Raw genomic sequence first — 25,947 nt, forward strand, 5'->3', positions numbered from 1 at the left:
CATTATGTATCTAGCAGATGTTGAATATTTGCCCCAGGGAGCTCAGTGGGACATATTTCCAGTAACAATCAAAGATAATCGTGCTAACACACCTACCCGGACAATTCCATCCCCGCTTCCTGTGATGATGATGTTGCAGGTATCCCAGTCCAGGCCATCTATGAAGCCACAGCAAGTGATGGGCCCTTCTGAGCTTTGGGCTGTATTGATCCTGGCCAAAGGCTGTCCATTGGCATTCCACAGGTACAGGTAGGTCCCAGCACAAGAGGCAATTTCACCCTGAACCAAAAGAAGAAACATCCATTCTCAATCACCATCCATTGCTTCTCAACACATGGCAGGCCAGCACTAGAATTTTTCCACAGCAGCGACGAAAAAAGAGGCTTTAGAGAAGCTGCAGAAGATTTGGCTTTGGCCTCGACAGAAACAATTTCCTAGTTTTGCTTTGATTACTGCTTCCTTCAACCTTATCATTTCTAGAAAATTCTCTTCTCTATTTCTTCCCCCGACCACTGAGCTAGATCTCCATACCGGGGGTGTTTAGGACAGGAGGAAGAAATGAAGTCCAGGACAGGGAAAGTTTGTGTGGGGGATGTGAGCTAGACCAGATCTGCATCCTCTGATCCAGTTGGGTAGGGACCGTCTCTCTATGTTGCCAACTTGTACTTCCCAAGCGCTAAGTACAGTGCTCTGCACACAGTAAGTGCTCAATAAATACGATTGAATGAATACCTGTATATATGTATCTATGTTTGTATGTATTTATTACTCTATTCATTTATTTATTTTATTTGTACATATTTATTCTATTTATTTTATTTTGTTAATATGCTTTGTTTTGTTGTCTGTCTCCCCCTTCTAGACTGTGAGCCCGCTGTTGGGTAGGGACCATCTCTAGATGTTGCCAACTTGGACTTCCCAAGCGCTTAGTACAGCGCTCTGCACACAGTAAGTGTTCAATAAATACGAATGAATGAGTGAATGAATGAATGAATGAATGAATGAAATACAGGCAACGAGGAGCAGTGTGGCCCAGTGGAAAGAGTGTGGGTTTGGAACCCAGAGGATTGGGTTTGGAACCCAATCCCGGCTCCACCACATTCCTGTTATGGGACACTGAGCAAGTCACTTAACTTCCCTGTGCCTCAGTTTCCTCAACTGTAGAATGTGGATTCAATACCTCATCTCCCTCCTACTTGGACTGTGATCCCCATGTGGGACAGGGATTGTGTCTGAACTGATTGGCTTGCAAATATCCCAGCACTTAGTACAGTGCCTGACACATAGTACAGGTTTAACAAATATGATAATAATGATGATACTAATAACAATAATACTACTAATAATAAAGCCATATATCCAAAGAACAGCATCCAATGCATAGGGTCAAATGTGTGGGCTTTTTAACTAGTTGTCAGGAGTCCAGCGTTCTACTCATAACTCTGATTTTTAAATAAATTTCAGACAATTAGCTATCTGGTGGGCTTAGGAGACACATTGTAATTATTTGTTCTCTCAATGTTTTATGAGGTTTTCAGTCCTTTTGATGTCTACATTTAGCTCACAATGAAAACAAAGGAAACCATGCAAGATGTCGAGAAAGCATCAGTGTAATAACCTGAAAACCGGTCTATATGCCTACATGAATTAGAAGGCTCTACTCTGTGGCAAAAGTTAGAGGGTTAGAGTGCCTTGGTTTATTTCTGTTGAAATTGAGCTCTAATTAAATGTCCTCTATTAGCCATCTGCTTGAACGGGTTTTCATCAAAGTATTGTCCTGCTCAGCACTCTTGAAATTATTTATTATAAAATGCTGATTTATTCATATTAATGTCTGTTGCCCCCTCTGGACTGTAAGCTCATTATGGGCAGGGAACATTTCTGCTAATTTTAGTGTATTGTACTCTTCCAAGCACTTAAAACAGTGCTCTGTATGAAAGTTAAGAGGTCAATAAATATCATTGATTGATTGATCTTGGAATTGGACCGAGTGGAGAGAAAGGAAGATCACCATTGAACTCTGCAGGTGGCCGCCAGTTACTGGATTAGCAGCCTGCATCTGGTTTGAATGAAGAAAATGCCTTTAATTTTTGGACAGGAGCACTCTATATCACAAGGGACAATTCTCAAGCCAGACTTGCAATGGACTGATTTGAAGCAGAATCACCAGTACTGAAAATGATACTGGACCATTTGGGCTCCTTAGCAGGCATCTCCCATCTTAGAGGCCAGGGATAATAATAATAATTATAATAATTGTAGTAATGGTGTTTGTTATTTGTGCCAGGCACCGTTCTATGCATTGGGGTAGATACAAGATAATCAGGTTGGACACAGTCCCTGTCCCATATAGGACTTACAGTCTTAACCCCCAGTTTACAGATGAAGGAACTGAGGTATGGAGAAATTAAATGACGTGTCCAAGGTCACAGAGCAGACGAGTGAAGGAGCTGGGATTAGAACCTCCCCATCCCCCCCGCCTTACCTCCTTCCCCTCCCCACCACACCTGTATATATGTACATATGTTTGTACATATTTATTACTCTATTTATTTATTTATTTTACTTGTACATATTTATTCTATTTATTTTATTTTGTTAATATGTTTTGTTTTGTTGTCTGTCTCCCCCTTCTAGACTGTGAGCCTGCTGTTGGGTAGGGACCGTCTCTATATGTTGCCAACTTGTACTTCCCAAGCGCTTAGTACAGTGCTCTGTACACAGTAAGTGCTCAATAAATACGATTGAATGAATGAATGAATGAACCTAGGTCCTTCTGACTCCCAGGACCCTGATCTAGACTGTGCCCTCAATAAATAAGCGCTAATAAATACAATTGATTGATTGATTGATCTATTAGACCATGCTGCCTTTGCGCTACCTTCCATGACTTGTTGAAGGGCTGGGGGGTGGGGAGGGGCAAAATCTGGTACTTCGTTCAAAGAGGAGTGATAATAATAATAATGATAATAATTGTGGTATTTGTTTGGTGCTTGCTATGTGCCAGGCACTGTACTAAGCACTGTGGTAGAGATAAGCAAAATGGGTTGGGCACAGTCCCTGTCCCATGTGGGGCTCACAGTCTCAATTTCCATTTTACAGATGGGGGAACTGAGGCAGAGAGAAATGAAGTGAGTTACCCAAAGACCCAGAATGGACAAGTGTCGGAGCCAGGATTAGAACCCAGGACATTCTGACATTCTCACTCTGCCATGCTGCTGTGTTTGCTCTCCAGAGAAGGGTATGGAGTGGATGAAAATAATGGGGCCCTCCCTCCGGTTCAGAGTTTCATCCTTGGTTGGACAGTCAGTGGGAGGCTGAAGGGGGACGGGGGACGAGGCAGGGGGCACAGCCTGATTGGGCAGGAACTAGACTGTTTCTACTCTAAGAAACAAAACTTAGTATATAAATTATACATCCTATATAATTTATATGTAAATACTCTTTATATAATTTATGTATTTAGTTTAATGTCTGTCTTCCCCTCTAGACTGTAAGCTCATTAGGGAGAGGGAATGTGTCTGTTTACCATTATATTGTACGCTCCCAAGCACTTAGTACAGTGCTCTGTGCACAGAAATCACTCAATGAATATTACTGAATAAGGAGAATGAAGTGTGTTTCTTAAGGGATATTGCCCTGAACTGTTATATAAATGAATGGCTAAATGCACCAACTTATTGCATGGTATTTGTTAAGTACTATGTGCCAAACACTGTACTAAGTTAATTAATTAATCAATTAATTCAATCGTATTCATTGAGCACTTACTGTGTGCAGAGCACTGTACTAAGCGCTTGGGAAGTACAAATTGGCAACATATAGAGATGGTCTCTACCCAACAGCAGGTTAATCAGTAAGGTACATTTTCCCTCTCACCTGGAACTCAGGGTCTAAGTAGGAGGGAGAGCAGGAATGTATGGCTCAGTGGAAAGAACATGAGCTTGGGAGTCAAAGGTCATGGATTCTAATCCTGACTCCACTACTTGTCAGTTGTGTGACTTTGGGCAAGTCACTTAACTTCTCTGTGCCTCAGTTACCTCATCTGTAAAATGAGGATTAAGACTGTGAGCCCCACATGGGACAACCTGATTGCCTTGTAACTATCCCAGCGCTTAGAACAGTGCTTGCCACATAATAAGCACTTAACAAATGCCATTATTATTATTATTATGCAATTTTTTTTAAACTAAAGTATGACACTAATGGGCAGAAAATGACAAATTTCCCTGTCCATACAAATAACTAAAGGCATTGCTAGATCTGAGAATTCTTGAGGTTCTAGTCCTGTCAGAGATCTTTCAATTGAAAACTGAGTGGCTTCAAAATCATTGGGCTTGGATCCCATTTAAATACGAAGGCTGACAAAAGGAAGAATTCATCCCAGTTTGGATTGGTGTCCCAACCACTTGAGATTGGTTCTGCTTGACGCCGCCTTCCCTCGGGGCCCAGCTAGCAGAGAAGACTGAATTTTGAGAATCAAAGAAAGATTGGACAAATGTTACTTAGTAAACAGCGGATGTTTGTCCAAATCCTGCTCAAGTCATATTCAGGAAGGTGGAAGCAGAAAAGAAGAGAACTTAGTTTAAAACACTCAGTCACCTTGATGCCTCCCACCTTATGTACATGTCCATAATTTATTTATTTATAGTAAAGTCTGCTTCCCCCTTAGACTGCAAGCTCACTGTGAAGACGGAGCATGGTGAACAACTCTGTTATATTGTACTCTCCCAAGCCCTCAGTACAGTGCTCTGCACACAGTAAATGCTCAAGAAATGCAACTGATTGATTGATTGATTGATTGACCAAGTTGAGAAGGCTGAAGCAAGAAGGCTGGTTCTTAGGGAAGACGAAATTAAGCAATGGAGGCAAAAGTTATGTGAAGTAACAATAGCTCTGCCACTTGTCTGCTTTGTGACTTTGGGCAAGTAATTTCACTTCTCTGGACCTCTGTTATACATTTGTCAAATGAGGAATGAGACAGCCTCACGTGGGAGAAGGACTCCATTCATTCAATCGTATTTATTGAGCACTTACTGTGTGCCAAGCACTGTACTAAGCACTTGGAAAGTACAATACAGCAATGAAGAGAGACAATCCCTGCCCACAACAGGTTTATAGTCCAGAGGGAGGGACTTGTTTTCACCCCAGCATGGCTCAGTGGAAAGAGCACGGGTTTGGGAGTCAGAGGTCATGGGTTCAAATCCCAGCTCCGCCGCTTGTCAGCTGAGTGACTTTGGGCAAGTCAATTAACTTCTCTGTGCCTCAGTTACCTCATCTGTAAAATGGGGATTAAGATTGTGAGCCCCACGTGGGACAACCTGATCACTTTGTATATTCTCCAGTGCTCAGAACAGTGCTTTGAACATAGTAAGTGCTTAACAAATGCCATTATTATCATTATTATTACAGTGCCTGGCACATGGTAAGCACTTAAAAATTGCAATTGTTATCATTATCATTATTAATTATGATTAATTTCTTACTAGGTGCCAAACATTGTACCTAGTAATAGGGAAGATACAGTGCATTAGACACAGTCCTTGTCCCACATGAAACTCACAGTCTAAGTAGGAAGAACAACAGCTATTTACTCCCCATTTTACACATGAGGAAACAGAGATGCTAAATGATCTGCATAGTGTGTCACAGCAGGCAGGTGGCAGAGCCAGGATTAGAACCTAGGTCCACTGACTCTCAATCCCACACTCTTTCCATGAAGCCCTGATGCTTCTCAGTAGGGGAACAGCTTGGTGGAGTGCAGGGGGATATGGACAGGCTAAAGGATTGCAAGAATTTTCCCTGTGAGTGGCGCAAACGTGCTCTCACTGGAATGACATTTTCAAAATACATCCTTCCTCTGTCACAAGCCATGCTATCCAGCTGCTGAAGAGCCCAATTAGACCCATAGAACCTTCTGGCACAACCTAGTCTCCATACTTTGGGGCCAAATAAGACCAAACTCTTTGGCCAAAGTAGGATTCTAGTGGACATGGCCAAACTCTGCCCCTTCACCACCCCTGGACAGAGACTCACCTCAGCCCGTGGCTGGGTACGGCCCATCTCTATATGTTGCCGACTTGTACTTTGCAAGCATTTAGTACAGTGCTCTGCACACAGTAAGCATTCAATAAATATGATTGAATGAATGAACACTAACGAGGTGAATCATCCCCCTCCTCCCGCTCCCCCAACTGCTCTTCCCTTTCTGCAGTGGCAAGCTCCATCACTGTTGACTGTTGGGTAGGGACTGTCTCTATATGTTGCCAACTTGTACTTCCCAAGCACTTAGTACAGTGCTCTGAACACAGTAAGCGCTCAATAAATATGATTGATGATGATGATGTTGATCTGTGCCATTAAATCACCACCGATTTTAAATGTTCAATGGCCAACCCACCTTAAAGCCCCATCGTCAGCTCTCAGCCTTGATAACAAGAGGTGGAGGGAGGAGAAGGGAGAGCAGAGGAATTTGCCGGTATGTGAGATGGAGCAGAGACTGCTGATTCAGGCCATCGCGGGCCTTGGCTGGTTGTGGACCTGAAATCTAATCAGCCCCCGTTGGGGTTCCTGCCTTTGGCTGATGTCAAGAGACAGACGTCCGTCCCAACAGTCACCTGGGGAGCCTCCTCCTCTCCCAACAAATGCCACATACCACCGTCCACTTGCTAGTCTTGCCCACGGCAGAAAAACAGCAACCCCTCTCCTCACCCCCGCAAACGAAAACCCTCAAAGCCCCCACGAAATAAAACTAAAGCTCGAAGGTTTCATCGGACTCCCTCCAAGCCGATGCTTCTACTTAGCCGCTCAATCAACAATGTTCCTTTTAATGTAGCCCCTTGTCATTAAGGGTACTATTAGCCATCCCTGTAAAAAGAAAATCAATTCATCACTGTCTCAAAACGTTTCTCTTTGGAAAGAGCACCCATTAAGTTATCATGAAATGTTCATGGATGTGTCAAAAGAAGGATGATAAATGAAGACTCACGGTGGAGTCGCTGATGGCCACGGCGGAGAGGGGGGCCCCGTGGGCCGGGAGCCGGCTCACACGGACCAGGTGGTCCAAGTCCCAGACGATGCAGGTTCTGTCGGAGGAACCGCTCACCAGGAGGCTGTAGGTCACAGAGGCGGCCAAGCAGGTCACCGCCTGCATGTGTCCATACAGGGCCTGTATGCGGGTGAAGGGATGGGATGGGAGGGGATGGGAGGAAAGGAAGGGGAGAGCAGGAAAACAAAGCTGGTGAGATCCTGAGTGGGACCACTTGCCATCCTGTCTTAGAGGACAGAGCACGGGCCCAGCAGTCAGAAGGACCTGGGTTCTAATCCTGGCTCCTCCACATAATTAATAATAATTACGGTATTTGTTAAGCGCTTACTATGTGCCAAGCACCGGGGTAGATACAAGGTAATCAGGTTGCCCGACGTGGGGCTCACATTCTTAATCCCCATTTTACAGATGAGGTAGCTGAGGCACAGAGAGGGTCCCCCTTCTAGACTGTGAGCCCACTGTTGGGTAGGGACCGTCTCTATATGTTGCCAACTTGTACTTCCCAAGTGCTTAGTACAGTGTTCTGCACACAGTATGTGATCAATAAATATGATTGAATGAATGAACTGGCTTGCCTAAGGTCACACCACAGACAAGCGGTGAAGCTGGAATTAGAACCCATGTCCTCTGCCTCCCAAGCCCGTTCTCTTTCCACTAAGACACACTGCTTCTCATGACTGCTGTGTGACCTTGGGCAAGTTGCTGCACTTCTCTGGGCCTCAGTTACCTCATCTGTAGACTGTGAGCCCACTGTTGGGTAGGGACTGTCTCTATATGTTGCCAATTTGTACTTCCCAAGCACTTAGTACAGTGCTCTGCACACAGTAAGCGCTCAATAAATACAATTGATGATGATGATTAAGAGTGTGAGCCCCACATGGGACAGGGACTGTGTCCAACCTGCTTAACTTGTATCTACTCTAGCGCTTAGTACAGTGCCTGGCACATAGTAAATGCTTAACGAGTACCATAATAGTCATTATTTTGTGTCCTCCAGCTCCGCCTTCTCGGGGCGATTTGATTCAATCCTAGGTTCCGTGGCATCGATACTAATTGCGGTGTTCATTGAGTGCTACCAATGTGCCAAGCACTGTATAAGCGCTGGAGTAGATACAAGATAATCAGGTCAGACACAGTCCCTGTCTCACGTGGGGCTCGCAGTCTAAGTAGGAGGGTGAACAAGTTTTGAACCATTTTGCAGATGAGGAAACGGAGGCCCAGAGAAGTTAAAGGTCTTGGCCACGGTCACACAGCAGAACAAAGTTCTTCTGAATCCCAGGCCTGTGCTCTTTCCACTAGGCCACAGCAAATAGTTCCCAAGGGGCCTTTTGAGGCTTATATTACCGTAAAAAGTAGGGAAAGAGTCTTCAGAAAACAGCTCTAAAACTGGTGTCAGAATGAGAGAACAGAACCTTGGGAAGGGCTCTCTGAGAAGTGAAGGCATATACCCAGGGAGCAAACTGTGTAAAGATTAATTTCTTGCACATGGCTATTCTTATGAAGCCTTGACTTGGCCTTCTTGCACTGTTTTGCAGTCCTTATTCAGCCTGGTTCTCTGGAGGAAATAGGCACCAACCAGAATTTGGAAGAGCCCAGTGGACACCCCAAAATGCCCATTTTCAGGGGATAGGGCTCTAGTCAGATAGTTGTGGTGACGACCCTGTCATGGCTCCTGAGGAGAAGAAAGGTTTTCCAACTTGGAAATGGCTACTGTTTGCCCCTCACCTGGCACCTGTTCAAACTGATTGCTGGTCACCAGCCAGTCATAAGCAGAACTGACAATTCTCTCCCATCCACGTAGGGAAACTTTTGTGTGTTTTCATGCCCTTCAGCTAAATCGTTCCCTCCATGATAGCAAACTGAGAAAAGCGGGGCTGGGAGTCAGGAGAACTGAGTTTGAGTTCCAGCTCCACCACTGACTTACTGTGTGACTGTCACTTCATCTCTCTGGACTTGAGTTTCCTTGTTTTTAAAATGGGGATGTGATACACTCTGAGTAACATGTAGGAAAGGGACACCTAGACACAATTTATTTTAATGTCTATCTTTCCCCTGTCATAACTGTTGTGTGCTTACTGTGTATAGAGCATTTTACTAAGTACTTGGAAGGGTATAATACAACAGAACTAGCAGTCAAGTTCCTGCCCACAACGAGCTTCCAGTTAAGAGGAGACAGACATTTATGTAAATAAATCATTTATAATATATAATTGTAGAAAATTGAGCTGGTCAAGACCATTGATTGATTGATTAATAACGTCTTATCTACTCAAGCCCTGGGCAGGTAGTAAATGCTTAATAAATGATCCTGATATGATACTCCCCCTCCTCCCCCCCTCCCCATCCCCCCAGCCTTACCTCTTTCCCCTCCCCACAGCACCTATATATATGTATATAGGTATATATGTTTGTACATATTTATTACTCTATTTATTTATTTATTTTGCTTGTACGTATTTATTCTATTTATTTTATTTTGTTAATATGCTTTGTTGTCTGTCTCCCCCTTCTAGACTGTGAGCCCACTGTTGGGTAGGGACTGTTTCTATATGTTGCCAACTTGTACTTCCCAAGTGCTTAGTACAGTGCTCTGCACACAGTAAGTGCTCAATAAATACGATTGAATGAATGAATGAATACTGAGTGTTCATACAGGTGTAGCCATGGCTGAGTTGAAGCAGAATGGCCTAGCAGAAAGAACATGGAACTAGAAGTCAGAAGAGCCAGGATCTAATCCCAGCTCTGACAATTGACGTTCTACGTGACGGTGGGCAGGGGATGTCATTTCTCTGAGCCTCAGTTTCCTCATCTGTATAATGAAGATGTCACACTTGCCCTCCTCACCTTTCAGATTAGGAGCCCCATGTAACGCAGGGACTGATTACCTTGTATCTATCCCGGCACTTAGTATAGTGCTTTGGCATAAACACTCAATAAGTATCATAATAATTAGGGAGGAATCTCATCTAATAATTGCTTTTACTGTGGACCAAAGGGGAAATGGCAGAGGAATTATCATCTTCATTTTATTGATGGGGAATTTCAAGTCCACAGAGGCTTAGGGGCTTATCAAAGGGAAATGACAGGCAATGTTTAGAACTCAGAGCTCACAGATTCAAATAGAAGGTTCAAATACTTCATGAACGCCATGCCCATCCATGAATTGCTTATAAAGAATATAGAGATTTATATAATCAAATCAATTAATTATACTTATTTGAGTGCTTACTTTATGCAGGACGCTGTACTAAGCGCTTGGGAAAGTACAACACAACAATATAACAGACACATTCCCTGCCCAGTGAGCTTACAGTCACTTAAGAGTATTTAGGGTATGTTTGCTATGTGCAGAGCCCTATACTAAGCGCTTGAGAGAGTACAATATAATGATAAAAATAATAATTTTGGTATTTGTTAAGCGCTTGCTAAGTGCAAAGCACTGTTCTAAGTGCTGGGGAGGATACAAGGTGATCAGGTTGTCCCATGAGGGGCTCACAATCTTAATCCCCATTTTACAGATGAGGTAACAGGCCCAGAAGTGAAGTGACTTGCACAAAGTCACACAGCTGACAAGCAGCGGAGCCAGGATTTGAACCCATGACCTCTGACTCCAAAACCCGGGCTCTTTCCACTGAGCCATGCTGTAATACTGTTGGTAGATACATCACTGCCCTCAAAGAGTTTGCAGTCAATCCATCAGTCAATCAATGGTATTTACTGAGTGCTTATTGTGTGCAGAGCACTGTACTAAGCGCTTGGGAGAGTACAGTATAATAATATAGTAGATGCAGTCTAGTGGTATGATCACCTTCCACTCCTCGCACAGTGTAGGTGACCGCTTGAGGGCATTGATGATGATGATGAAGAGGTTGCGATTGCCTGGGGCCCCTGAGAAATTGGCTCTGGTACATGGTTTCCATTTTCCCAACGATTTTCCATCATCACTGCAAAAATCCTCTTTTGTTCACACACTTTGAATTGGACCAGTTCACATTTATAAGCGTCACTCGGACCTTTCTGGACCCTAGGGAATGCCCTCCCTCCTCATATCCAACAATTAATCTCCCCATTCTTCAAAGCCTTACTGAAGACCCATCTCCTCCAAAAGGCCTTCCCTAAGCCCTCCTTTCTTCTTCTCCCAATCCCTTCTGCATCACCCTGACTTGCTCCATTTATTCATCCTTCCTCCGAAGCCCACAACGCTTCTATACATACCTGTTATTTATTTATTTATATAAATGTCTATCTCCCTCTCTAGACTGTAAACTCATAGTGGGCAAAGAATGTGTCTACTTATTGTTATACTGTACTCTCCCAAGTTCTTAGTCCAGTGCTGTGCACACAGTAAGTGCTTAATAAATACAATTGACTGCTTGTATTTAATAATAATACCTGTGGTATTTGTTAAGTGTTTACTACTTGGCTAAGCAGAGTCCTGAGCACTGGGGCAGAGTAAGCCCCCTTTTCATCTGCTCCTCCTCCCCTCCCCATCACCCCAACTCCCTCCCTCTGCTCTACCCCCTCCCATCTCACAACAGTTGTGTATATATGTACAAATTTATAATTCTCTTTATTTCATTAATGATTTGTATATATCTATAATTTGATTCATTTAGATTGATGCTACTGATGCCTGTCTACTAGTTTTAATAATGATAATAATAATAATGATGATGGTTTTTGTTAAGCGCTTACTATGCGCCACACACTGTCCTATGCGGTGGGGGGAAATACAAGGTGATCAGATGGTCCCATATGGGGCTCACAGTCTTCATCCCCATTTTACAGATGAGGTCACTGAGGCCCAGAGAAGTGAAATGGCTTGCCCAAAGTCACACAGCGGACAGTTGGCAGAGCCGGGATTTGAACCCATGACCTCTGACTCCCAAGCCCGTGCTCATCTGTCTCCCCGCTTCTAGGCCGTGAGCCCGTTGTTGCTCCAGGATGATCTCTCTTTGTTGCTGAATTGTACTTTCCAGGGTCTTAGTTCATTGCTCTGCACACAGTAACTGCTCAATAAATACGACTCAGTGAACGAAAGATCAGACTCAGTTCCCGTCTCTCCTAGGGCTGACCCTGCAGCAGCAGAGCTTTCCTCCAGGAAAGAGCCCGATCCATCCCCCGTGCTGCTCCTCACTCCCCGCCCCTGCAGACACAAGCATCGGTTGTACCGAAAACCGGACTCGAAGGAGCAGAGACCGTCACCGCCTGTCCCATTTCCCTTTGGCCCGGGCCCCGGACATTTAGGCCGATGTTTATTTGCACAGCTGAACTTTTGGTGGTTGCTATTTAGCTCGGGAACAGAACCAGGGCTGTCACGACAGGTATGTCCGCATGGAATTACATGGGTATTTCTGGGATCTGGATTGCCTGAATTGTGAGTATGTACTGAATGTCCAAAGACTTCTCTCACAGTTTGCGTCACCCGTCAGATTTACCGTGACGCAGGGGGCTCCGATAACGACATGCAGCCTGCTGTTTACCAGGGTTGTTATGACGGTAGCATTTAAACACGGGGGCCGCCCTTCTGCCCTGCCAGGGATCAGTCTGAACTGTATTTCTTTTAAGGCTCCTTGACTTAATGATGGCAATGGCTCAGAAACCTTTAAGGGACTGGAGTCCAACACACTTGAGAGCTTTAATTCAGGAGCAGTTGGAAGCAGCATGGGCCTGGGACCCAGGTGGACCTGGGTTCTAATCCCTGCTCTGCCTCTTGTCAGCTGCGTGACCCTGGGCAAGTCATTTAACTTCTCTGGGCCTCAGTTACCTTATCTGTAAAATGGGGATTAAGAGTGTGAGCCCCATGTGGCCCAGGGACTGTGTCCAACCCGATTATCTGGTATGTACCCTAGCACTTAGCACAGTGCCTGGCATGTAGTAAGCGCTTAAAGGTACCATAAAACCCCCCAAAACATTAGCTAATGGAGAGATCTTCCTCCAGCCCAAACCCAAAAGTAAACGTGCTCAATCTGAGGGGCCTGGTGGGAAGAGCACAGAATCAGGAGGAAGGAAACCTGGGTTTGAGTCCCAGTTCAGCCACTAACCTGCTGTGTGTCCTTGGGCAAGTAATTTAACCTCTCTGGGCCTCAGTTTCCTCCACTGTTAATTGGGGATGAAATTGATCATGAGGCCCATCAATCCATCAGTGGCATATACTGAGCGCTTGCTGTGTGCAGAGCACTGTACTTCCCAAGCGCTTAGTACAGTGCTCTGCACATAGTAAGTGCTCAATAAATACGATTGATGATGATGATGTACTAAGTAATCGAGAACACACAATGTGATAAAGTTGGTAGACAGGCCAACAAGGTCAGAGTTGATATCTGACCTGATAAGCTTATATCTACCCCAGCACGTAGCACATAATTAAAGCTTATTATATGCTCTAATCATTGTTTATATTTTGCATTTTGGATCACCTCTGTTTTAAGGTTTCCTGGGGTGGGTAGGCAGTGTGAGGAATGCTCTGTTAGGAAGCCGTTATTACCATTTCATTAATGACGTATACTGATGGTATTGGTGTACTTGTTTTGTTTGTAGTCTGTCTTCCCCTTTTATACTGTGAGCCCGTTGTTAGGTAGGGATTGTCTCTATCTGTTGCCGAATTGTACTTTCCAAGCGCTTAGTACAGTGCTCTGCACACAGTAAGTGATCAAGAAATATGATTGAATAAATGAATGAATGAAAAACAAATTAGTCAGTCCTAGAAAGTCCCTGAGCATAGTATATCTGGTATATTTGGTTTGGTTTCCCAACTGGGAAGCCATAATGATCTCTGGAAAACTAAATCCCCCTTTTGATTTTTCAGTTTCTACCTGGTCCTTCTTTCAGAATGTTCTGGGTGCTAAAAGTTCAGTTTGTAAATTGCCAGAGGGCCACAAGCTACTCCACCACCTCTGAGAACAGCAGAGGAAACTAGGACCATCAAAGACTATTCATAATTTAAAAAGCCCTTTATTTTATCTGAAAACAAGGAAATTTGAGATACGTGAGATGTTCCCGTACCATTTCCTTCTGTTTCTGAACAAAGGAGAGGATGATTAATTGCATTTTTATGTAATCAATACTGGGGCTTTTATGTTGCATCTTCAATACCAAACAAAACTGTGGAGGCAGCACCTGTGAGGTAATGAGGCCTTTCCCCTGAAATATGTGGCTGAGAGGGTCACTCTTCTATTTTGCTATAATCAAGCCAAAATGCTTTGGTCCCCTGAGATGCATCCTAAATGGGCAGGCTATTCCATGTAGCGCATCAGCTTTACCTTAGTGAAACAAAGCATCACAGGAAGGTAATGTAGGAGGATAATACAATCGCTTAAGTGAGAACAACAATAGTCAATCAAATGGAGCAAAGATATCCTGTATCCAGGGAGACCTTTGGGGAGCAAATCCACTTACGAATTAGCAAGTGACTCTTGGGTCAAAGAAACTTCTGCATTTTGCTGCCCTGAGTTTTCGAACTTGTAGCTTGGCCACATTGTGTTACCTCTTAACAGCTCTTAATGGTTTCTCAGACCCCAGACATCAGGACCTATGGTATGTCGGGGAGAAGACCTGATTCTAACCAAAACACAATATCTTTACGCAAGCATAAACGGAATCCAGATGAGGCAGTTTTCACAAAACAGAAATGTCTGGTGATCTCTGTAGTTCATCTACAGTGTCTTTCTCCTCAGAACATGTTTCATTCGTTCATTCGTTTGTATTTGTTGAGCTCTTACTGTGTTCAGGGTACTGTACTAAGTGCTTGGAAAGTACAATTTGGCAATGGAGACAATCCCTACCCAACAACGGGCTCACAGTCTTTGTACAACATGGCTTACTTGAGCCACACAGCACTTATGCACATATGTGTAATTTATTTATTTCTATTAATGTCTGTCTCCCCCTCTAGACAGTAAGCTTGTTGTGGGCAGGGAATGTGTCTGTTTATTGTTATATTGTCACCTCCCCAGTGCTTAATATAGTGCTCTGCACACAGTAAGTGCTCAGTAAATCCAATTGAATGAACAATGGCAAGAGGGGAGGGAGAGAGAAGACAAGAATTCTTAAAACAACCAAGAAAATATGGTTCTATTAGCTGGAGGTTTAAAATGAATTATATCAGTCCCTGCAACTCTCTCAGACCCAGGTCTGTGTCTTAGATCTTTGAGGGTCACTCTTCTTTGGGATATTCTGCCAGAGGCCCTGGTCACATGACATCAAAAAAGCTTCTTGTTTTTTTCCAAGGGGCCTCAAATATATAAAGAAAAATTAAATGCAGAGGTGTAGAGGTAGCCAATCCTCTTTATCCTCACAACCATGCACCCTTACATTGTTTCTTCAGGTCTGTATAAGGGCTACCCTTGGGGTTTTCCAGGAAAGAGGCACACTCCTATTTCTTTTGATGTGAAACACAAAGGCTCAGCTTCATTCCAGTAAACTCTGTGATGTCCTGGATCAATCCCATTTTCCACATGAGGCGCTTGCTGGAATTTTGAAGGACCCAGCAGCAAGTATGACTTACCTGAGGGCAGCATAACTGAGATTTTGTTTGCTAAATTTGCTTAACCTAATTATCTAGAGCACATGAAGCACCAGGCCAATAGAGTCTAGTCGGAATTGAGATGTGTTCTGACTAAATACAATTTACCATTCTAGAGAGTGGTTTGGTCTGGCAAATCCCAGGATTCTCACTGATGTGATCAAAATTGATATCTGTAGCTAGCACTGGGCTGGTAACTTTTGGCATTTGTTAAGTGCCAGGAAACAAAGCTCTGGGATAGATACAAGATAATCACGTTGGAGAGAGTCCCTGTCCCACAAAGGAGCTCATAGTATTAGAATAATAATAATGATAATAATGGCATTTTTTATGTGCTTACTATGTGCCAAGCACTGTTCTAAGTGCTAGGGAGGATACAAAGTGATCAGCTTGACCCACATGGGGCTCAAAGTCTTAATCCCCATTTTACATATGAGGTAACAGATACAGAGAAGTTAAGTGACTTGCCCAAAGACACACAGCTAACAAGTGACCGAGCTGGGATTAGAACCCAAGACCTCTGACTCCCAAGACTGTGCTCTTTGCACTGAGCCACGCTGAAGCAGACCTGACATTTAATCCCAATTTTACAGGTGAGGAAACTGAAAAGTGAGAAAAGTGAGTGACTTGTCCAAGGTCACACAGCAAGCAAGTAATCATAATAATTGTGATATTTGTTAAGTGCTTATTATGTGTCCAGCACTGAACCAAGAGTTGGGGTAGATACAGATAATGAGGTCCCATAGGGGACTCACAGTCTAAGTAGGAGGGAGAACAGCTTTGAATCCCCATTTTGCAGATGAGGGAACTGAGGCAGAATGAAGTTAAGTGACTTGCCCAAGGTCACACAGCAGACCAGTGGCTATGCCAGAATTAGAACCCAGGTCCTTGTCTCTCGGGCCTGTACTCTTTCCATTATAGAACCCAGGTCCTCAGTCTCTCAGGCCAATGCTCTTTCCATTATACCACACTAATAAAGTTGATTGGACTCTTTTGAAAAACTTTTTTATTGCTGCTTAAAGAATCCATAGTTTTCAGTAGTTAACAGGCTATAGACTTCATTGATGTGATCAATGAAAAATTCATGTGGCCTGCAAACATATGGATTTTTAGCCACGTCTAGGAGAGGCAGTTCGACCAATAACCCCACGCCCGACCATCATTATTAAAACCTTGTGCTATGTATCTCTCCCTGATGCACGGAACTCCTCATCCACACTCCACCGAAAAAATTTGGGAATTCCTGAATTAGAGGAAGGCTGCAGCCTCTGAGAAAGAGGTCTCATCCCAATCACAAGTCAGGCTATGGGAGATCAGAGAAGCAGCATGGTGTAGTGGTTAGAGCACGGGCCTGGGAATCAGAAGGTCATGGGTTCTAATCCCGACTCTGCCACTTGTCTGCTGGCAAGTCACTTACTTCACTTCTCTGGGCCTCAGTTACCTCATCCGTAAAATGGGGATTAAGACCGTGAGTCCCACACGGGACAGGGACTGTGTCCAACCCGATTTGTTTATAACCATCCCAGAGCTTAGTACAGTGCCTGGCACATAGTAAGCACTTAACAGAGAAGCAGCGTGGCTCAGCGGAAAAGAGCATGGGCTTTGGAGTCAGAGTTCATGGGTTCAAACCCTGGCTCTGCCAATTGTCAGCTGTGTGACTTTGGGCAAGTCACTTTACTTCTCTGGGCCTCAGTTACCTCATCTGTAAAATGGGGATTAAAGACTGTGAGCCCCACATGGGACAACCTGACCACCTTGTAACCTCCCCAGCACTTAGAACAGTGCTTTGCACATAGTATGTGCTTAATAAATGCCATTATTATTATTATTATTATTATTATTAACAAATACCATCAAGCACTTAGTGCAGTGCTCTGTAATCAATCAATTCAATCAATTGTATTTATTGAGTGCTTACTGTGTGCAGAGCACTGTACTAAGCGCTTGGGAAGTACAAGTTGGCAACATATAGAGACGGTCCCTACCCAACAGTGGGCTCACAGTCTAGAAGGGGGAGACAGACAACAAAACATGTTAATAAAATAAATAGAATAGACTAGAATAATAATGGCATTTGTTAAGCGTAAACACTCAATAAATACAATTGAATGAATGAAATTATAATTATTATTACAGTAGACACAACTCAGGCTCCACCACTTGTCTGCTGTGTGACCTTGGGCAAGTCACTTAACTTCTCTGTGCCTCAGTTCCCTCATCTGGAAAATGGGGATGAAGACTGTAAGCCTGACATGGGACAACCTGATTTCCTTGTAACTACCCCAGTGCTGAGAACAGTGCATGGCACATAGTAAGCGCTTAATAAATACCATCATCATCAACTCTGGGTGGAATAAAAGTGATGGATACTTACCTGTTGTAAATGTAGGCCTTTCACCTTGTCCTTAACTATGGAAAGCTCCCAGACACAAACGACAGAACTGGTTCCTGATGTTACAATAGTCGTCGGCGTAGGGCACACGACACAGAGACACTTGCCCCAGTCTGACGTGCTTTCAAAAGTCATGGAGTTCTGTTCAGGAACAAAAATACTGGAATTCATTTGTGGGCCAATTATTAGTTTGGAAGCATCAACAGCTGGTAGAGATTGCAGTTTCTAGAGTGGCAGGAGGCTTAGGTCAGAGAGGTGGTGTCAGCCTAGGATTACATAAACTGGAAGATGACTGTTCATATAATAATAATAATAATAATAATGGCATTTATTAAGCATTTACTATGTGCAAAGCACTGTTCTAAATGCTGGGGAGGTTACAAGGTGATCAGGTTGTCCCACGTGAGGCTCACAGTCTTAATCCCCATTTTACAGATGAGGTAACTGAGGCTCAGAGAAGTTAAGTGACTTGCCCAAGGTCACACAGCAGACATGTGGTGGAGTCAGGATTCGAACCCACGACCTCTGACTCCAAAGCCCGTGCTCTTTCCGCAGAGCCACGCTGCTTCTCATATCTCATATCTTCTCCAGATTTTAAGCTTATGAAGCCTCTGGTCACTTCCAGTGGAAGTGCTATGGGAAGGTTGAGAAAGTTAGAATTCAGCAGATTGGTTCAGGGTGAATCTCATTAATCAGAAGCTGTTTCAAGGATTCCTAAAAACTGATCTCAAGTCGTTGAAATTCAGAATTAACCAGTCAGTTATTGATCAACTACTGTGCATACTGGGCTTGGCAGAATAAACTAGGAGACAGGATCTCTGCCTTCAAGCAATATACAGATTTACAAGAGAACAGTGTGCTCTAGTAGAAAGAGCACAGGTCTGAGAGTTAGAGGACTTAGGTTCTTAACCCAACTCAGCTGCTTGTCTCCTGAATGAATTTGGGCAAATCCTTAACCTTTCAGTGTCTCAGTTTTCTCATTTGTAAAAGGAAGATTAAATCCAACTCCCTCCTACTTAACTGTGAGCCCCATGTGGGACAGGGATTGTGTCCAACCTGATTATCTTGCATCTATCCCAGAACTTAGTGCAGTGCTTGGCACGTAGTAAGTGCTTAACAAATATTATTATTATCATTATTATTAACCATGATAGTAATAATAATAATCCAAAGTTCCTCTTTTTGTGTCTAAACTCTGGCACTTAATTTTTGCATCCCCTTTTCTAGATTCTCATGGAGTTTTCTCTAAGTCCGCCTCTAAAATATAAATATGTGGTATTTCAGTGTTTATTATGTACCAGACACTGTACTAAGGACTAGGGTAGGTACCAGCGAATCAGGTTGGTCACAGCCCCTGTCCCATGTAGACCTCACAGTCTTAATCCCCATTGTGCAGATGAAGTAACTGAGGCATAGAGAAGTTAAGTGACTTGTCCAAGGTCATAGCAGGCAAGTGGCAAATCTGGGATTACATTCTGACTCCTTCTACCCACTAGGCCATGCTGCTTCATATCTATATATATATAGCATGGCCTAGTGGGTAGAAGGAGTCATATATATGTATATATATATATATATATATATGTATGTATATATATACATATAGTTGTACCAACTCACCATGACACATTGCCTATAAGGGTGCATCCTCACGGATCTAGGAGATGCAATTTGCCCAATAACCCCTTAATTTAGGATTAAAAACTCAAGCTATGAGACTCTCTTTGATGCAAAAACCTCCCAATCTACACTCACTCCAAGTTGACTGGGGAAATGTGTAGAGAAGAATTAGCTGATAGAAGTTCTAACTGGCAGAAATAGGGAAGATTGGAAGTCTGAGGAAAATTCTATTGTCAACATCAATTTCCATTCCCGATTTCTCAAAGAAGGAAGATGTGATTGGAGTACTTAATTAAGAATATGGTCTTGCTCTCTTCGGGTTTACAGTCTATTGGCTAACGAGGCTTTGTCCATTTGGAAGGGAACAAAACCTCACAAGAGAAGTCAGATAAGGGGCTGTCTGAAACCATGGATTTTAAATTCGCTTCACTTTTAATATGAATGTGGTTAGGGACGTGTGGAAAATTCCAGTTCTGTAGTAATGGGCCTGGAAATACTGAGACCAATCTGAAGCATTTCCTTCCAGTTCTCACCAAGGACAACAGAAGCCAAAAAATATTCATGATCATCCCATTTTTCCTGTTAATTTAATTGAGGTTTAGTTTGGCTATTTCATCCCACTGCACCAGTAGCAATAATCACTGCTCTGCTGCTCTTATCTTAGGCACCTGGGGATTAAGTGATTAGCAGTTTGAAATCCCTTTGCACAAACATTTCTAAATAATTATAATGATAATGGTAATAACAATAATAATAATTATTAGTATAATTGTTCATTAGCTGTGTTTTCCAAAGGTTAGTGACTCTGTGAACTTAAAAAATAACAACAGATATTTCCCTCTGGAAGAAAGGAGGTTCTATTTTGCAAATGACAGAATCCTTCCAGTAAAGACCGAACGATCATCTATCTAAGCCTCCTAGACAGTACACATGCCAGGGCACAGTGGTAACGCAAAAGGAATTCACAGATGTTCTTGTCCTGATCCTAGCAGAAAAGTTCGGCGAGATGTAATATCCGAGAGCGGCCAAGAGATACCGGATCCGCGCTGCGTCTTATGAAAGAGTAGTTCGGCTCTCTCCAAAAGCCACACTACACTTGTTGCCTTTGGAAAGTCATTCACTGTGCCCATGGCAACAGCTATCGGAGGTTCTCCCTTTCCCTCCCTCTGACGCTCCCCTGCCTCACTCCCAAGCATCCTCGCCAACTTTTCCCTTCTGGCCAACGCAATCTTTACTATCGAAAATGCTTTCCGTTCAGACCCCAAAATAAATCAAGAGCTTCGAGCTGGCCCAGGCTCTGAGAAGATCATCCCTGAATGAACCCCATGGCCTCAGCAGACCTGAATCTCCCCCAGTCTCGGTATGACTGTGGTTTGGGGATACTACTGAGACTACCTCGGGTGAGGAAGAACAAATTCAGTAGTAGCCTCAGAGACATTTTGCTATCAATACGACACCACTGGTGCTATTTCCTGGACCAAGCTTCCCACTGTTTTCAGGATTTTTGTTTTAAGTGATAGTGTGGAGAGTTGGATCAGGAACTTCTACCAGTGGTTTCTGACATTTAGGCCTTAGGATGAGGCGGGAGGTCACCAGGGCAGCGCATTTGGAAGTGAATACCGATTTTTCGTGCTTCCGCCTTCCCATGCCTCTCTCCCCTATCTCAGACACATTTGTAGCTGATCTCAAGAACTGAAGGGGTTAGCAGGACTCGAACAAGTTTTCCAGCGGTCCCGCACTAGCTGGTATTTCAGAATCCTGAGCAAGGAAGGAAGAATGGATAAAGGGGGAGTTAAAAAAAAAAAATGGACTTGCCAAGGTCATACAGCAGAGAGACATGTGCCAGAGCCCAAATTAGAACCCAGGTCGTCTTCTGACTCCCAAACCCAAGCAAAATCTTTCCATTAGGCCAGGAAGTATTTCTATTTGAATTTGAATGGCTTCTTATAATATTTGAATGGCTTCATGTGCACCAAAGTTTGGGACGGAGTGAATTCATCCTACTAGAATGTAATTGAAGCAGTGAGACAGATGTGGGAAAAGCTTCACCATTCATTCATTCATTCAATCATATTTATTGAACACTTACTGTGTGTAAAGCACCGTTCTAATCAATCAATCATATTTATTGAGCACTTACTGTGTGCAGAACACTGTACTAAGCGCTTGGGAAGTACAAGTTGGCAACATATAGAGACAGTCCCTACCCAACAGTGGGCTCACAGTCTAGAACGCTTGGGAAGTACAAGTTGGCAACATATAGCGACGGTCCCTACCCAACAACGGCACCGCTCGCATCCCCCTTGACAGAGGACTCAGCCCACATTTCCCCTACCTGTTCTTTTTCATTCATTCAATCATATTTATTGAGCGCTTACTGTGTGCAGAGCACTGTACTAAGTGCTCGGGAAGTACAAGTTGGCAACATATAGAGACGGTCCCTACCCAACAACGGGCTCACATTCTAGAAGGGGGAGATAGACAACAAAACAAAATATATTAACAAAATAAAATAAATAGAATAGTAAATGTGTACAAGTAAAATAAATGAGTAATAAAGCTGTACAAACATATATACATGTGCTGTGGAGAGGGGAAGGAGGTAGGGCGAGGGGATGGGGAGGGGGAGAGGAAGGAGTGGGGTCTGTCTGTGACACAGTTCTTCTCTCTTTGTCACCTATGCGATTGGATCTGTACCCCTTAATAATTTGCTAGTTACCCCACCCCGACCCCACAGCACTTAGCTTTACCCTCTGTCATTTGAGAAGCAGCATGGCTCAGTGGAAAGAGCCCGGGCTTTGGAGTCGGAGGTCGGGGTTCAAATCCCAGCACCACCAACTGTAAGCTGTGTGACTTTGGGCAAGTCACTTCACTTCTCTGTGCCTCAGTTACCTCATCTGTAAAATGGGGATTAAAACTGTGAGCCCCCCATGGGACAACCTGATCACCTTGTAACCTCCCCAGCGCTTAGAACAGTGCTTTGCACATAGTAAGCGCTTGACGCACTGAGAGCTTACTTACTCTCTTACCTCCTCCAGGAGGCCTTCCCAGACTGAGGCCCCATTTTCCTCTCCCCCTCCCCATCCCCCCGCCCTACCTCCTTCCATTCTCCACAACGCCTGTATGTATGTTTCTACAGATTTATTACTCTATTTATTTTACTTGTACATATTTACTATTCTATTTATTTTGTTAATGATGTGCATCTAGCTTTACTTCTATTTATTCTGATGACTTGACACCTGTCCACATGTTTTGTTTGGTTGTCTGTCTCCCCCCTCTAGACTCTGAGCTCGTTGTTGGGTAGGGACCGTCTCTATATGTTGCCAACTTGTCCTTCCCAAGTGCTTAGTGCAATGTTCTGCACACAGTAAGCGCTCAATACGATTGAAGGAATGAATGAATGAACGAATACCATCATTGTTATTATTATTATTATTATTTCCCCTATTGATTTTAATGCCTGTTTCCCCCTTTAGTCTATAAGCTCCTGTGGGCAGGAATCATGTCTAGCCACCCTATCATTCTGTACTTAATGAAATGCTTGATATAGCAGTCTGCCCACGTTCATTAATTAATTAAATCATTCATTCAATCATATTTATTGAGAGCTGTGTGCAAAGCACTGTACTAAACACTTTGGGGAACATGATAAAATGATAAACCGACACATAATAATAAAGATGATATTTGTTAAGTGCTTACTATGTGCGAAGCACAAATAAGCACTCAATAAATGTCATTGATTTACCCCATTCCCCTCCTCTTCACTGTTTCTGTTGTAATGGCAGAATGAAATGCTCTGTGGACGTGTGACTGACAGTCCTGGAAACCTATCTGATACCCCAAATGAGTAAGTCTTTAATAGCTTTAGTTGATATAGCTAAAGCAAGTTACTGGGGTTATACAAATAGCTTGGGATAGGCTGACCAAATATTTAGCAGCCTCAAATATTTAGCAGCCTAAATCCAGACTGAATTGCAGGGCACAAGGACAACAGCAGAGACGGGTATTCTCAAAACCAAATAGAGAGAAAGAATCCTAAAAAGTGAAGTTCTAAAAGTAAGGTAGTCTCCTGGCTTTAAAGTTATGCTCAACTCAACACAAGCTGTCCCTGGTGGAGGTCTGCACACTGTAAGTGCTCAATAAATATGACTGAATGAATTGAATGAAAGGTCTGTGAGGAAAAACGGCAGTAGATGGGCATTTACCCAGGCTGAAGCTGTGTGGTGAGATGAAATAGGGGACCAAAAGCAAAGATATAGGGTAAAAAAAACAAGCATCAGAAAATGCTGCATGTCAGCTGAACATTGGGATTCAGTTGCCACAGAGAAACTGATACGGTGTCCTGCAATCTAGACAACAGCAGCTTTTTTTGAGGAAAAGCTTGACGAGGATCATGAGACGGAGGCAGGAGAGAACACAGTGTCAGATACGCAAACAACCAATAAGATAGCATTGGTTTCTGAATAATAATAATGATTATGGGATTTTTTTAAGCACTTACTATGTGCAAAGCACTGTTCTAAGTGCTGGGGAGGTTACAAGGTGATCAGATTGTCCCACGGTGGTGGGGCGGGGGTGGAGGCTCACAGTTTTAATCTCCATTTTACAGATGAGGTAACTGAGGCACAAAGAAGTTGAGTGACTTACCCAAAGTCACACAGCTGACAGTTGGCAGAGCTGGGATTTGAACCCATGACCTCTGACTCCAAAGCCCAGGCTCTTTCCACTGAGCCACGCTGTTAGTCTAGTCCGGACATGCGGGTCCTATGCTGGCATTTTCAACCATGCATTAAATCATGGGTAAATTTTACTATCAGTGATACTTTCTGCAAGCCTGACAACTAGATAGATAGATCATAGATAGAGAGATAGATAATATCTATATGTACCCAATTTTCCAGGATTCTTTGTACCAGAGACAGGTGGTCATTTTCTCTTTCTTCTTCTAATCATTGTTTCTGTATTATTATTGTATTTAAGCACTTATCAATCAATCAATCGTATTTATTGAGCACTTACTGTGTGCAGAGCACTGTACTAAGCGCTTAGCACTGTACTATATGGGTGAAGCAGCGTGATCTAGTGGAAGGAGTATGGGCTTGGGAGTCAGAGGTTGTGGGTTCTAACCCTCGGCTCCAGCACCATCAACTGTGTGACTTTGGGCAGGTCACTTAACTTCTCTGTGCCTGAGCTTTCTCATCTGTAAAATGGGGATTAAGACTGTGAACCGCACGTGGGACAACAAAATCACCTTTTATCTACCCCAGTGCTTAGGACAGTGCTTGTCACATAGTAAGCGCTTAACAGATACCATTCTTATTATTATTAGTCAAGCGCTGTTCTAAGCACTGGGACAGACACAAGGTAATCAGATCAGACCTAGTCCCCCATCCCACAGGGGGCTTACAGTCCACTGGAAAAATTTTGGTTACCCCTAAACTTAGGTAGAGTCATTAAGTCTAAATTCTGCATGGAGAAATGAGAAGCCACTTTGCAGCTGGGTTCTGGACACCGAGATATTTTTCTTTCCCCAGGAGAGTGCCACAGAAGGAACAAAGCCATAGATAGGAAGACCCCAACATCTGGGAACACTGTGTAGAACACACCATCTTCACGACCACCTTCCTCCACTGACCTTGTCGGATCCGTAATTTCCCAAGCAGCAGGTGTAGTCATCAAAACCCCAGCTGAAGGTCTTGTTCCATTGGTGTGGGATCAGTACTTTATTCTTCTCCACAGCCAAAATGTTTTTCTCCGTAGGGACTATGTGTCCAATGGCTCCTTTGGGGGACTCTGACCCGGGAGAAAAAATGAACAAATCTGCCACAAGATTAATGAGTAGACCATTCTGATTAAAAACAGCAGCAGAAGTCATACAGAACAAATTTAAGTGACTCTTGAAAGAAAAAAGTGTATTTGAAACGCTCATTTTGATCCATTACAACACCCCCCACCCACCAAAATAATAATAATAATGGCATTTATTAAGAGCTTACTATGTGCAAAGCACTGTTATAAGCACTGGGGAGGTTAAAAGGTGATCAGGTTGTCCCCCAGGGGGCTCACAGTCTTAATCCCCATTTTACAGATGAGGTAACTGAGGCACAGAGAAGTTAAGTGACTTGCCCAAAGTCACACAGCTGACAACTGGCAGAGCCGGGATTTGAACCCATGGCCTCTGACTCCAAAGCCCGAGCTCTTTCCACTGAGCCACGCTGCTTCAAATGAATGGACAGACACATCGAGAGGTAAAATGTGTTCCACTTATACAGGGTTGGATTGGAAACAACTCCTTTATCTAGGGAAGCATCTTTAAATGGCAGAATTTCACCCCTGCCTACCCTGAGCTGCGACCTA

At 43.5% G+C, this 25,947-nt stretch overlaps 1 protein-coding gene across 1 annotated transcript in view; it reads right to left on the reverse strand.

Moving 5' to 3' along the window:
- Positions 1 to 25,947, reverse strand: part of WDFY4 (WDFY family member 4) — a 442,717-nt gene that overhangs the window by 20,437 nt on the left and 396,333 nt on the right. Inside the window, exons 55-58 of the mRNA XM_038744298.1 lie at positions 25,226 to 25,410; positions 17,947 to 18,105; positions 6,989 to 7,168; positions 97 to 279 (exon numbers count right to left, since the gene is read on the reverse strand). Coding sequence (XP_038600226.1) covers positions 97 to 279; positions 6,989 to 7,168; positions 17,947 to 18,105; positions 25,226 to 25,410 — 707 coding nt within the window. The remainder of the gene's footprint in view (positions 1 to 96; positions 280 to 6,988; positions 7,169 to 17,946; positions 18,106 to 25,225; positions 25,411 to 25,947) is intronic.

The sequence above is a fragment of the Tachyglossus aculeatus genome, chromosome 3 (genome assembly GCF_015852505.1).
Source record: "Tachyglossus aculeatus isolate mTacAcu1 chromosome 3, mTacAcu1.pri, whole genome shotgun sequence".
Taxonomy (NCBI): domain Eukaryota; kingdom Metazoa; phylum Chordata; class Mammalia; order Monotremata; family Tachyglossidae; genus Tachyglossus; species Tachyglossus aculeatus.